Consider the following 14,091-nt stretch of genomic DNA (forward strand, 5'->3'; position numbering starts at 1 on the left):
GATGGGAGGATGGGAGGTGGCCTCCTGACTCACAGGAGATCAAGAAGGGGGGGGGGGGGGGGGGGGGGGGGGGGGGGGGTTAGTCACATGGAACACAGAATAGTCAGTCCACACGTTTCCCTTAAGAATAAGAAGTGTTTTTCTTGTCCTGTGTTGCTGCTGCAGCCTTATAGTCTATAGAGAGGACATGGAGAGGCGGTCCTCAGGGGACATGCAGCCTGTTCTGGAAGCAGCTGAGTCTTTAAGGCTTCTCTGTGTCTGAAGGATCCAGACTGCAGCAGGTTTCTCTTCTTTTTAGATGTTGATGAGTCCCCATCATGTTCCCATGGCTGCGTTTCAGAACCTCCTCGTATTCTGGTGCTGAGTGGCATTGAAATGTTTGCCTATTGGCCTTCAGACTCAGAGAAGTCAAAGCTTTTTCACTGCAAAGATTGAAATCTAAGCAAGTCCATTTTTCTTAAAATAAGAGCATTTTCTTCTTGAATTAAGCAGTTAAGTGATACACTTTGCCAATGGAATATGACAATTCACATTAAAAAAACAAACAACTGCAGTCTCTTATTTCAAGTGCATTTTATCTAACGATCTTATTTTATAATTATTTTGAGAGTAAACACACTCATTAAGGGTAAAAACACTAAATTAAGCAATTGCTTGACTCATTTTTAGGTGTTTTTTTTGTAGTGTTGTTGAGGAAATTTAGGGAAACCCATGATGGTTTCAGTCATATGGAGGATTAAATGCTACACTGGAAAAAAGATTCATTTTTTCATAAAATAAGTCAATTTGTTCTTGAATTGAGGAGGTAAGTGAGACACTTTGCCAATGGAACAAGACTATTTATATTTAAATAAGAAAAAAACAATTTAATTCTCTTATTTCAAGTGCATGTTATCTAATTATCTTATTTTAATAGTAAAATTACTAATTCCATTGGCAAATGATCTTGTGTACCTACTTAAATTAAGGGTTATTAAAAAATGTTGACTTATTTCTAGATCATGTTTGCAGTGAATGAGGGTCAGAATATGACTTTACTTTATGCATCATGAAGCCCTGACTGAAAAGGCAGGCATCTGTCGGGTTGCAGCCTTTCTGGCTAAAGATAGATGCATGAAAATAAAGACAAGGAGAATAAAATCATCAAAGGGGAAGTAGATCTATAGGTTAAGACCATCGATGTCTTTGTGAAGTTTTAGCTTCACCCCTCCTGAAAGTTGATTTTATTAATTGTTGTTCTGATGTTCTTTGCAGCACTCTCTTTTTTATTGGTTTTATTGTATTCGAAGCAAAGGAGAGAAAACATCTAACTGTTTTAAGCAGAAAATAGGAATTTATCACTTTCCATTTTTACTCATATTAAATTGTATAAAAAAAAAAAACTTGCCATAGTTTGTTTCCACTGTTTCTCAGCTGGTTGATGTTTCGTGTTTTTTTATTTTAATTTGAACTTTCCATATTATGCTTGTCTGTTTGAAATAAAGATGAAACTGAAGACCATAAACGTTTCCTTTCCTTGACATTGTTGCTGATTTTGTTTAGATTTGGCTTTAATTGATTTGCTGGAGACCAGGGAGGTTAAAATGTTATTCTAAACTCTTCCTTCTGCTCTATCAACACCCATAATGGGCGTTTTCCAGGTTTTAAAATCTAAATAAAAATAAATAGGGTAACTGGTGGATTTTTTTGATAGATAAAGCTGAGGAGCATTAGCATAACAAAACACATTTAAAGTTCATGTTTATGTCTTATCACATTGCAGCTGATGAAAAGAGAAAAGGTCCAATCACTGAGCCCTGTGGCACCTCACAACTAACCGAAACACAATGAAGATTTAACATGCTTTCTGCCAGAGGAAAGACGTCCAACTTTGCTTAGAAAGGTTTGAATTCTCTGTAGCAACCAAGAGGACCCTCCCTCCTGGACAGGATTCCTTCATATCTTCACTTTAAAGGATCAAAGAAATCACAAATTCAATGTAAAGTAGCAGCCATTCAAAAAGGCCCTTCCTAGCTGAATGGCAGCCCACTTCCCTGGAACTCCTGGCAAAATCCCCTCCAACTCCCACACTGGAGTGACCCCCTCCTCCTGGGCGTGCACATTTTTTACTGACTCCACCCTTCTACTGAATTACAGGGTCTGCCCAGGAGATGACGCTTCTCTTTAGATCTTGCAATGATAACAGGAAGGAATCAACCCCCACCCCATAGAAGGGACCAAAATATCTGGCCTGTCCAGCCAGGCCAACAATTCCCTTTAATGACCCTCCTTTCAGAGACATAGACAGGTATGGGGCATTGCAGACTAACAAAGAAGCCAAACAGTTCCCATTTCAAAGGGGTGGACCCGTTCATCCATTTCAATTTGCATGTTTTCTATACAAAAACACATAGATGGCTTCCTTCACCTCCCTCTCAAACCATCTATTTTCTTTATCCAAAATATGAACATTCTGGTCCTCCAAACAATGTCCTTTGTCCATAAGGTGTAGACGTACAGCAGAGTCTTGTTCAGAGGAGGGGGCTCATCTGTGTTGGGCCATGCGTCTGTGGAGAGGTAGTTTGGTTTCTCCAATATAAAGATCAGAGGATTCCTCACTGCATTGAACTGAACTGCAGACACCACTCCGCCATATTTGGACTGGAGGTTTGGTCTTTAGGATGCACTACTCTCTGTCTAAGGGTCTGTTTGGTTTGAAATGTTCTGGGATTTTGTTTTTTGGAGAAAATCCTCTGAAGTCTTTCAGCAACATATGATTGATGTGTTTCTGTTTTATTAGAGACATGCTCAGTTCGGTGTTGTGATGTTGAAACTGAGACAGTTTTTCACTTTCTTCTGCAACCTGCTGCCTTTTTTATTCTGTTTCACCTGCTTCTCCAGGTTTTCCTTCTCAGAAACCCACCTTCAGTTTCTTAAAAGTCCTTCTGCTGATCCAGCTCTCCACACACTGAGCACATGATGATGTCCTCCTCCATCAACCTGCTGTCTCCTGCTGCCATGGTGGAGCAGCACAATAGACCCACTAAACCAGACACTTCTGCTCATTAAAACTACTATGGTTTGCTGAGACGTTCATGTACGTGAAAATATTTTTGCAGGATTCCCCAGATTTTTAAATGTGGCTCACTGTCAGAGATAAAGCAAGTTCAAACCTTTTATTCAATGTCAACTCAATAACTAAGTATCCTGGGTGAAAAGGCACTGGGATTGCATGGCCAAAATGTGCCGTGTGTTTCTCAACGTGTGTTTGTTTATGTGATAAGGTCAGGGGGTGGGCAGGTTACACTGCAGCTCCATTTATAGACCTGGAGAGGTTGACTGTAAGTGTTAATGTGCCACTGTATACAGCTGCCACTCGCAGGGACGGATATCTGTGCTCACACACGGGAATTATAACAGGTAACGTTCATTTAGCAGCAACAGCAGCAGTGAAGCAAGGCAGTGTTGGCGTGGAACTACAGGGACAGTAAGTCAATTTAAGGTTTTCACCTGAATCAGCGGCAGGCAGAGAGTGGCATTAAGGGAAAAGAGGCAAACCTTTGGGTTTAAACAAGATCTGCAAATATATCGGACCCTGTGACGCTGTCCTCACTCAGCTTTCACTGGGACCAGTTATGGACAGGTTCCAGTGGCACCAGTTCAGCTCAGGCTGAGGAGACATGTGGTGCAGTAACAGGGAGCGAGGGGCATGGCTATTGGGGGGGGTCAGGAGACCTGATAGTCTCAGCGACTGCAGGTCTCCATGTTTGGTGTGGCCTCCTTTCCTCCTGCCTCGGCAGCATCTGAACTACTGTGCCTTTCATTAACCGCGTCTCTGGAATAAATCAGGAAAAAAACAACAGCACTTTTCTGGAGTTTAAGTTTAAAACAAACAGCCGAGGGGCAGATTTTAACTCCAGGCTCTTATTCTGAAAGTCCCTTTGGCATTTAGGGTGTCTTCAGGTGCCAAACAGCACAGGCTGTTTCTAAATATATCTGAGCTGCAGGGACGTCCTCTGCCTCACTAAGCCTTCTGGATGTAGATAATGGAAAAACGCATGAATGGGATCAGAAAATACGGTTTCTATAAACTTAAAGTTTTTTTTTTTTTTCATTAATAACGAGTTTCTGAATGAAGCTGGTATCGCTCTAACCCTGAACCGTGATGGAAGATGGCTTTTTGACCCGCTAACCACAGGCAGAATATTTCCTCGGCTTTTTGGTCTACAACCATCAGGGCAGATGGTCAGTAGGTCTCTGGATTGATGGATGGATTAGATGATGGGACTGTGGGCTCAGAATGCTCCTGTGTTCTTTCACAGAGTTAGCAGATATGCACTAGCAGACACTGAACGGGTACCACCAGTGATCAGAATGTTGACCTACAATCAGCTGGAGGTCAGAATCAGTAACTCCACCCGATGATTTTCACAGTTATCATCCAGTCAGTGAAGTTAAATCAGAACAATCACTGAAATGTATGTTCAGATACCTTTTATTTTATAAAATGTCAAACAGGAGAAGCAATTAAACAGTTTTATGTGGTGATGCTAGCACCTAAACCCGACCTGTTACTGATGACAGAAAGCACTTCACTGAAGGGTAACGCCTCTATGATGACATCACTGTTAAAGATTCAACAAATGAAGGAAGGGTCAGCTACTCTCAGACATCCCAAGTTCCAAAAACTGATTTCAGGGAGATGCTAACCCGTCCTGGCCCCTGTTATGGCCCCTCTACCGAAGACATATTACAAAAAGAAATTCTAATGATGATATGCGCTAGAACAGACATGGTTACTGATGGGTCCTTTGGATCTACTTCATTCTGTTTCTTCACAAATTCTGTTTTACTAATTATTCAAAAACAATAAGGCGATAGCTTCAGTGGTATTGAGATAGGATCCCAGATTTTATCTACTAAATGTTTTTATCTTCACAACAAATAAAAAAAAAGTTCTAATTTTTATGGATGAATTTAAGTTTTTCTTGAGTTCTAATTAAAATTTTATAGAAACGGTAGATTTAACTGAAATTAAGTCAAAAATATGTAAAATTCCTAAATTATAAATGTATATTGACCTCATAAGAAATAGAATTTTTATTAAATCTAATTGTAAAGAAGCTTCATTCAGCTATATTAATATATTTGAATCCCTCGTCCTGTTTTTTATTTCATGCTTTTCTGGGCCCCCATGAAAACACGCTGGCCCCCTCCTGGCCCCCTGGTACATTTGGTCTAGATCCGCCACTGTTCCTCCCCTTCACTAGAAGTGGATATACTTTAGTATATTCTGCTGTAAAGTTAGTCCTATATTTTCATTTTTTAATCAAGGATTGAACCTCTGCCGTTTCCCAGGATGCACAGCTTTGAGTGGTAACTAGGTGACTGCCAGAGAGTAACCAGAGAAACTTATCGGACTGATCCAATCAGCTCTCTGACAACCAGTCGCCTGGAACGCTGGTTGAACAGAGCATCGCTTTGGACAGAAACGCTGCACAGGTTTCACTGCAACCTCCTCCCCACACCCCGCGCTCTATTGTTGTTCCTGTGGAATCGGAGTATTTCTTATCCGCACATGATGCATGAATTATTGTACTGCCTGCCCGCTCTCACTCACTTTAAAAAAAAACCACCTCCCAGAGATCGGATAATTTATCCGACTCGCGGGCATCCATGAACAACTATCTATATCAGGGAGACTTAGGATGTCTGTACTCTGATTTATTCACTTTAATTCAGTTTATTTCTATAGCGCCAATTCACAACACATGTCATCTGAAGGCACTTTCCAGTTCACCAGATCATCCAGTCAGATTGATTCAAAGTTTTCTATCTAAGGAAAACCAGCTGATTGCATCGACTCATTGACTCTTCAGCAATCCCTCACACTAAGCATGCTTGTAGCGACAGTGGAGAGAAAAACTCCCTTTGAACAGGAATAAACCTCCAGCAGAACCAGGCTCAGTGTGAGCGGCCATCTGCTGAGGCCGACTGAGGTTCAAGGAGACAGAAGCAGACATAGAAAAAGAAGCATAGATACAAAAGGCAACTGTCAACCAGCTCCACAGGCGGCCCCGTCCAGCAAACACACAACCAAGCAGACGAGCTCCGAGCCAGCTCCCATGTCAGAGGATGAAGAGAGCACATCCAGTTAGTCACAGTCAGAGAAACAGGACTACACTGGAAAACAGGCCAAGCTCCAACATCTATAAACAAAGGTGTTGATGGCAGCAGCACAGCTGATATTTCTCTCCAGGATGGAGTCACAGCCAAACAGGAACAGACCAGATGAAGCTACTATGAGAAAAAGCAGAGAGAGCAGAACGTTAGAGATTGAACTAACAGATTCTGCAGAGTGGGAGAATAGAGATAGAATGAAGCTGAATGATGAAATGGGGTCCCTATGTCCTCCAGCAGTCTAAGCCTATAGCAGCATAACTATAGAGATAGCTCAGGATAACCTGAGCCACTCTAACTATAAGCTTTATCAAAAAGGAAAGTTTTAAGCCTAGCCTTAAAAGTAGACAGGGTGTCTGCCTCACGGACTAAAACTGGTAGTTGGTTCCACAGGAGAGGAGCCTGATAACTAAAAGATCTGCCTCCCATTCTACTTTTAGAAATTCTAGGAACCACTAATAAACCTGCAGATTGAGAGCGAAGTGCTCTGTTAGGAACATAAGGAACAATCAGATCTCTGATATCAGATGGAGCTTGGCCATTTAAGGCTTTATATGTGAGAAGGAGGATTTTAGATTCTATTCTGGATTTAACAGGAAGCCAATGAAGAGAAGCCAGGATAGAGATATTATATAATTCACAATACATGTAATCTCTAGGCACTTTATAAACAACATTCAACCAGATCATCCAGTCAGATTGATTCAAAGTTTTCTGTCTAAGGAAAACCAGATGATTGCATTGACTCTTCAGCAATCTCTCACACTAAGCATGATTTTATTGAGTTTTTAATGCAGCCTGATTTGCAATGCAGGACCCTCCAACAGACACCTTTAGATGGCTCCATAGCTGCTAGGGTTGACGACTAGAGGACAAACTCTGTTGGCTGTGTGACCCTGTGGACTTCCACAGGGAACTGGACTACCACACTTTCTGTTTATCTTTGGAGACATCAGCCCTCTGGTTGTATCAGAGATGGACCAGAATCTAGAAGTAGCCCCTGATGCTGCACATCTTCAATGTGGTTGTAGAAAGAAGTATTTCCTTAGCAACAGCAAGCGAGAAAGTGACAGTTCTGATCTGGGGTAGCTTTGCTGCCTATTCAGAGGACTGTGCCTGTATGTTTGCTTCATGAATTAAAAAATAAGCATTATGGACCATTCTGGGGATCCTGGTCAAACCAAAAGAACCCAGCATCAGACTTTCAGCCAGAGGCCCCTCCAGAATGGCTAGAATCACTGATCTCCATTAATTCACTGGATTGCTGATTGGCCGAAAAAAGTGAAGCCACGTCCACCATATTGGTACTCCCCATTCCCATAGAGATGTGCAGAAAAAATGCCTCCCTGTGCAGCATTTAGCTGCAAAAACCAGCAGTTTTCTGGCTGTGGGAAGATGATCCACAGGTTTTTCCCAGTCAGTGGATGAACTAACCAATAAATCCATCTATAGCCGATGGATCCTATAGTATAGTCTGTAGCGTAACATTAGTCTGGCTATCTGGGACTGACTGGAAGACATTGACTGAGTTAGCCACTGGCATTGGGTCTAACAGAAAATAGAAAGTAATTCACGGTGAAATGTCAATGTAATAATTCTTTATTAAGTGGATGATGCTTTTGTTTTTGTAGTTTGTTGGCACGTGCTGAAATATATTGCATGTTAAAAAAGCAACTGAAACATTTTTAAAGGCTAATGCACAGACACAGCAAAAAGTATACCGGAGTGCATCAATGATTATGCACAATTTACAAAGAAGTAAACCCTATAGCATCATTCAGTCTTGAAGTGAAATCTTGAAATTATATGTAACAACAACAAGAATGTCATCAATACATGTATATTACACGTACATCATTAATTTAGTATTTTTGGCCCATCTGTATTATTCTGCTCAATCAACACATTCATTTTATTGTGTTTGATTTGTATAATATGTTATATTACATGATTTATAGACTTCATTGTCCTTATAATGACTATGCAACGTGATGTGACTATTATTTTATTATAAGTTACACTAATCTACTGATTCTATGAAGCAGCCAGTTTCAAAGTGATGAATTTATCTCTGAAAATGAGAACATCATATTGTTTGATGCTGCAGTGTATTGTTTACACTGTGACCGGTCTAACTAGGGAGTACCAATATGGCGGCTGGTGGCTTCATTTCAACCCTGTACCACCGATGGGCAATCAATGATCCAGGGAACAAATAGAGATTGGTGGCTGAAACACAGACAGCTACAGAAAGCCTTTGTCTCCTGACCTGTAACCATCCAGGTTGGTCCTAAATACGCTAACATCACTGAGCTTTATCAAAATCTGAGGTATTTCACCTTAAATTATCTGATATCAGTTTATTTATTGAATCTGATTAGAATAAATCTGATCAAACAGAAAGAAACAGAGTCCTGGGTGGCGTAGGACTGAATTTAATCTGACATCAACTCGGTCTGGTGTACTGCTCTTATTTTCCTTAGTGTTCTTTTTCCCTTTGTTTCCGTTTGTTTAAATCAGTGTTGCATGATGATGGATGATCCAGGTCCAGAAAGTAAACACTCTGCCCCCCAGATTACCAGCCTCCAGAGCTGGAGATGCTAATGGTGGGAACTAATCTTGATACAGGCTTTAAACCCTCTGGACCTGGATCATCCACCTTTAGTATCCATTCAATGCAAAGTTAATGAAACAATGAGCTCTAAATGGATGCAGTCTGCTCATCCTGGTTGGTCAGACGAAGCTCATCCAAACCCGTGTTTTATCATTTAGTTCAATAACTCCATGGAAACTAAATAAAGGTGGATCCTAGATGAAGGTGTTCTGCTAACACTGTGTTTGTCCTGGTTCCCAGCTGTCATGGCTCCCAGCCTGGCCCAGGCCTACAGGAGGAGGTGGTGGATGGCCATCACTGCTATCATTGAGAATCTGCTCTTCTCTGCTGTTCTGCTGGGCTGGGCTTCCCTGCTCATCATGCTGAAGAACGAAGGCTTCTATTCCCACCTCTGCCTGGGTAAATACATCCATCCATCATCCATCCATCCATCCATCCATCCATCCATCCATCAACCATCCATCCATCCATCCATCCATTGATTCCATCCATCCATCAATCATCCATCATCCATCCATCCAATCAGCATCCATCCATCCATCCATCCATCCATCCATCCATCCAATCAGCATCCATCCATCCATCATCCATCCATCCATCCATCCAATCAGCATCCATTGATTCCATCCATCCATCCATTGATTCCATCCATCCATCAATCATCCATCATCCATCCATCCAATCAGCATCCATCCATCCATCCATCCATCCATCCAATCAGCATCCATCCATCCATCCATCCATCCATCCATCAATCCATCCATCATCCATCCATACAACCAGCATCCATCCATCCATCCATCCATCATCCATCCATCCATCCATCCATCCATCATACATCCATCCATCCATCAATCCATTCATCATCCATCCATACAACCAGCATCCATCCATCCATCCATCCATCCATCCATCCATCCATCCATCCATCCATTCAACCAGCATCCATCCATCCATCCATCCATCATCCATCCACCATCCATCATCCATCCATCCATCCATCCATCCATCCATCCATCCATCCATCCATCCATTCAACCAGCATCCATCCATCCATCATCCATCCACCATCCATCCATCCATCCATCCATCCATCCATCCATCCATCCAGCCATCCATCATCCATCCATCCATCCATCATCCATCCATACAACCAGCATCCGTCCATCCATCCATCCAGCCACCCATCCACCATCCATCATCCATCCATCCATCCATCCATCCATCCATCCATCCATCCATCCAGCCATCCATCCAGCCATCCATCATCCATCCATCCATCATCCATCCATCCATCCATCCATCCATCATCCATCCATACAACCAGCATCCATCCATCCATCCATCATCCATCCATCCATCCATCCATCCAGCCATCCATCCAGCCATCCATCATCCATCCATCCATCATCCATCCATCCATCCATCATCCATCCATACAACCAGCATCCATCCATCCATCCATCCATCATCCATCCATCCATCCATCCATCATCCATCCATACAACCAGCATCCATCCATCCATCCATCCATCCATCCATCCATCCATCCATCCATCCATCCATCCATCCATCCATCCATCATCCATCCATACAACCATCATCCATCCATCCATCCATCCATCCATCCATCATCCATCCATAATCCATCCATCCATCCATCCATCCATCCAGCCATCCATCCATCCAGCCATCCATCATCCATCCATCCATCCATCCATCATCCATCCATACAACCAGCATCCATCCATCCATCCATCCAGCCATCCATCCACCATCCATCATCCATCCATCCATCCATCCATCCAGCCATCCATCCATCCATCCATCCATCCATCCATCCAGCCATCCATCATCCATCCATCCATCCATCCAGCCATCCATCATCCATCCATCCATCCATCCATCCATCCATCCATCCATCCATCCATCCAGCCATCCATCATCCATCCATCCATCCATCCAGCCATCCATCCATCCATCCAGCCATCCATCATCCATCCATCCATCCATCCATCCATCATCCATCCATACAACCATCATCCATCCATCCATCCATCCAGCCATCCATCATCCATCCATAATCCATCCATCCAGCCATCCATCCAGCCATCCATCCATCATCCATCCATCCAGCCATCCATCCATCCAGCCATCCATCATCCATCCATCCATCCATCATCCATCCATACAACCAGCATCCATCCATCCATCCAGCCATCCATCCACCATCCATCATCCATCCATCCATCCATCCATCCATCCATCCAGCCATCCATCATCCATCCATCCATCCATCCATCCATCCATCCATACAACCAGCATCCATCCATCCATCCATGCATCCATCATCCATCCATCCATCCATCCATCCATCCATCCATCCATCCATCATCCATCCATCCATCCCTCCATCCATCCATCATCCATCCATCCATGCATCCATCATCCATCCATCCATCCATCCATCCATCATCCATCCATCCATCCATCCATACAACCAGCATCCATCCATCATCCATCTATCCATACAACCAGCATCCATCCATCCATCCATCCATCCATCCATCCATCCATCCATCCGTCCATCCATCCATCCATCTATCATCCATCCATCCATCCATCCATCCATCCATCCATCCATCCATCCATCCATCCATCCATCCATCATCCATCTGTCATCCATCCATCAATCATCCATCCATCAGTCCATCAATCATCCATCCATCCATCCATCATCCATCCATCCACCCATCCATCATCCATCCATCCATCATCCATCCATACAACCAGCATCCATCCATCCATCCATCCATCCATCCATCCATCCATCCATCCATCCATCCATCCATCCATCCATACAACCAGCATCCGTCCATCCATTCAATTCAATTCAGTTTATTTATATAGCGCCAAATTCACAACACATGTCATCTCAAGGCACTTTACAGTTCAACCAGATCATACAGTCAAATTGATACAAAGTTTTCTATCTAAGGAAAACCAGTTGATTGCATTGACTCATTGACTCAAATACAATCCCCCACACTAAGCATGCTTGTAGCGACAGTGGAGAGGAAAAACTCCCTTTTAACAGGAAGAAACCTCCAGCAGAACCAGGCTCAGTGTGAGCGGCCATCTGCCGAGGCCGACTGGGGTTCAAGGAGACAGAAGCAGAGATACAAAAAGCAGCTGTAAAAGGCGGCCCCGTCCAGGAAACACACAGCCAGGCAGACGAGCTCCAAGGCAGCTCCCATGCCAGAGGACGAAGAGAGCACATCCACTCAGTCACGGTCAGAGAAACAGGACCACACTGGAAAACAGGCCGATCTCCAACATCTATTAACAAGGGTGTTGATAGAAGCAGCACAGCTGATGTTTTTTTCCAGGATGACGTCACAGCCAAACAGGAACAGACGAGGCAAAGCTACTCTGAGGAAAAGCAGAGAGAGCAGAAGGTTAGAGATTGAACTAACAGATTCTGCAGAATAGGAGAACAGAGAGAGAATGAAGCAGAATGATGAAATGGGGGTCCCTATGTCCTCCAAAAGTCTAAGCCTATAGCAGCATAACTATAGAGATAGCTCAGGATAACCTGAGCCACCCTAACTATAAGCTTTATCAAAAATGAAAGTTTTAAGCCTAGCCTTAAAAGTAGACAGGGTGTCTGCCTCACGGACTAAAACTGGTAGTTGGTTCCACAGGAGAGGAGCCTGATAACTAAAAGATCTGCCTCCCATTCTACTTTTAGAAATTCTAGGAACCACTAGTAAACCTGCAGATTGAGAGCGAAGTGCTCTGTTAGGAACATAAGGAACAATCAGATCTCTGATATAAGATGGAGCTTGGCCATTTAAGGCTTTATATGTGAGAAGGAGGATTTTAAATTCTATTCTTGATTTAACAGGAAGCCAATGAAGAGAAGCCAGGATAGGAGAGATATGATCTCTCTTTTTCATTTTCATTAGAACTCTGGCTGCAGCATTTTGGATCAGCTGAAGGCTTTTAACTACAGTTTGTGGACTTCCTGATAGTAAAGAATTACAATAGTCCAGCCTTGAAGTAACAAATGCATGGACTAGTTTCTCAGCATCACCCCTGGACAGGATATTTCTAATTTTTGCAATGTTCCTCAGATGAAAGAAGGAAATTCTAGAAACCTCTTTGATGTGGGATTTAAATGACAGGTCCTGATCAAAAATAACACCAAGATTTTTTACTTTATTATCTGAAATCAGTTTAATCCCATCCAAATGAAGTGACTGGCTAATCAGCTTCTTTTTCAGAGACTCTGGTCCAAAGACTATAACTTCTGTTTTGTCTGCATTCAGAAGCAGAAAGTTAAGAGTCATCCAGGTTTTTATGTCTTCAAGACATGCCTGTAATCTATGTAATGGGTTAGCTTCATCTGGATTTATAGACAGATATAGCTGGGTATCATCAGCATAACAGTGGAAATTAATCCCATGCTGTCTAATAATTCTACCAATTGGGAGCATGTATAAAGTAAAGAGAATTGGTCCTAGCACTGATCCCTGTGGTACTCCACAGGTAACCTTTGAGCGTGTTGAAGATCTATCATTAACATGAACAAACTGAATTCGATCAGATAGATAAGATTTAAACCAGTCTAGTGCTGTTCCTTTAATTCCAACAAAATATTCAAGTCTTTCTAAAAGAATATTATGGTCAACTGTATCAAATGCAGCACTAAGATCCAACAGGACGAGCACAGATACAAGTCCATTATCTGAGGCCATGAGAATATCATTAGTGACTTTCACCAGAGCTGTTTCAGTGCTATGATGAGCTCTAAAGCCAGACTGAAACTCTTCAAAAAGTTCATTATGGTGGAAGTGATCGCAAACTTGTTTGGCAACTACTTTCTCAAGAATTTTGGATAAGAAAGGAAGATTGGATATAGGTCTATAATTGACCAAGTCATCTGGGTCAAGAGACGGTTTCTTAAGCAGAGGTTTAATTACAGCAATCTTAAAAGCTTTAGGTACATATCCCTGTAACAGAGATAGATTAATCACATCTAAAATGGAGGAGGAGATCAAAGGGAATACCTCCTTAAATAACCTGGTTGGAACTGGATCTAACATACAAGTTGAAGGCTTAGATGAAGACAATAATTTTGCTAATTCAGAGAGTTCAACTGGATCAAAGCCGTCTAAACCCGGTTCAGATTCCATGACTACCTCAGGTACAATCGCGGATAGAGGAGTGCTTATGATCTTATTTTTAATAAGATCAATCTTATTTATAAAGAATCCCATAAAATCATTGCTGCTAAGAGCAGGTGGAATGGACGG

General features: G+C 42.4%; 1 protein-coding gene across 1 annotated transcript in view; it reads left to right on the forward strand.

Moving 5' to 3' along the window:
* Positions 1-3,306: 3,306 nt before the first annotated feature.
* Positions 3,307-14,091, forward strand: part of LOC119778830 (large neutral amino acids transporter small subunit 3-like) — a 20,203-nt gene continuing 9,418 nt past the window's right edge. The window contains exons 1-2 of the mRNA XM_038278216.1: positions 3,307-3,399; positions 9,014-9,172. Of these exons, the coding sequence (XP_038134144.1) occupies positions 9,019-9,172 (154 nt within the window). The 5' untranslated portion in view covers positions 3,307-3,399; positions 9,014-9,018. The remainder of the gene's footprint in view (positions 3,400-9,013; positions 9,173-14,091) is intronic.

Source organism: Cyprinodon tularosa, unplaced genomic scaffold (assembly GCF_016077235.1).
Source record: "Cyprinodon tularosa strain WSP-4 unplaced genomic scaffold, ASM1607723v1 ctg1397, whole genome shotgun sequence".
Lineage (NCBI taxonomy): Eukaryota > Metazoa > Chordata > Actinopteri > Cyprinodontiformes > Cyprinodontidae > Cyprinodon > Cyprinodon tularosa.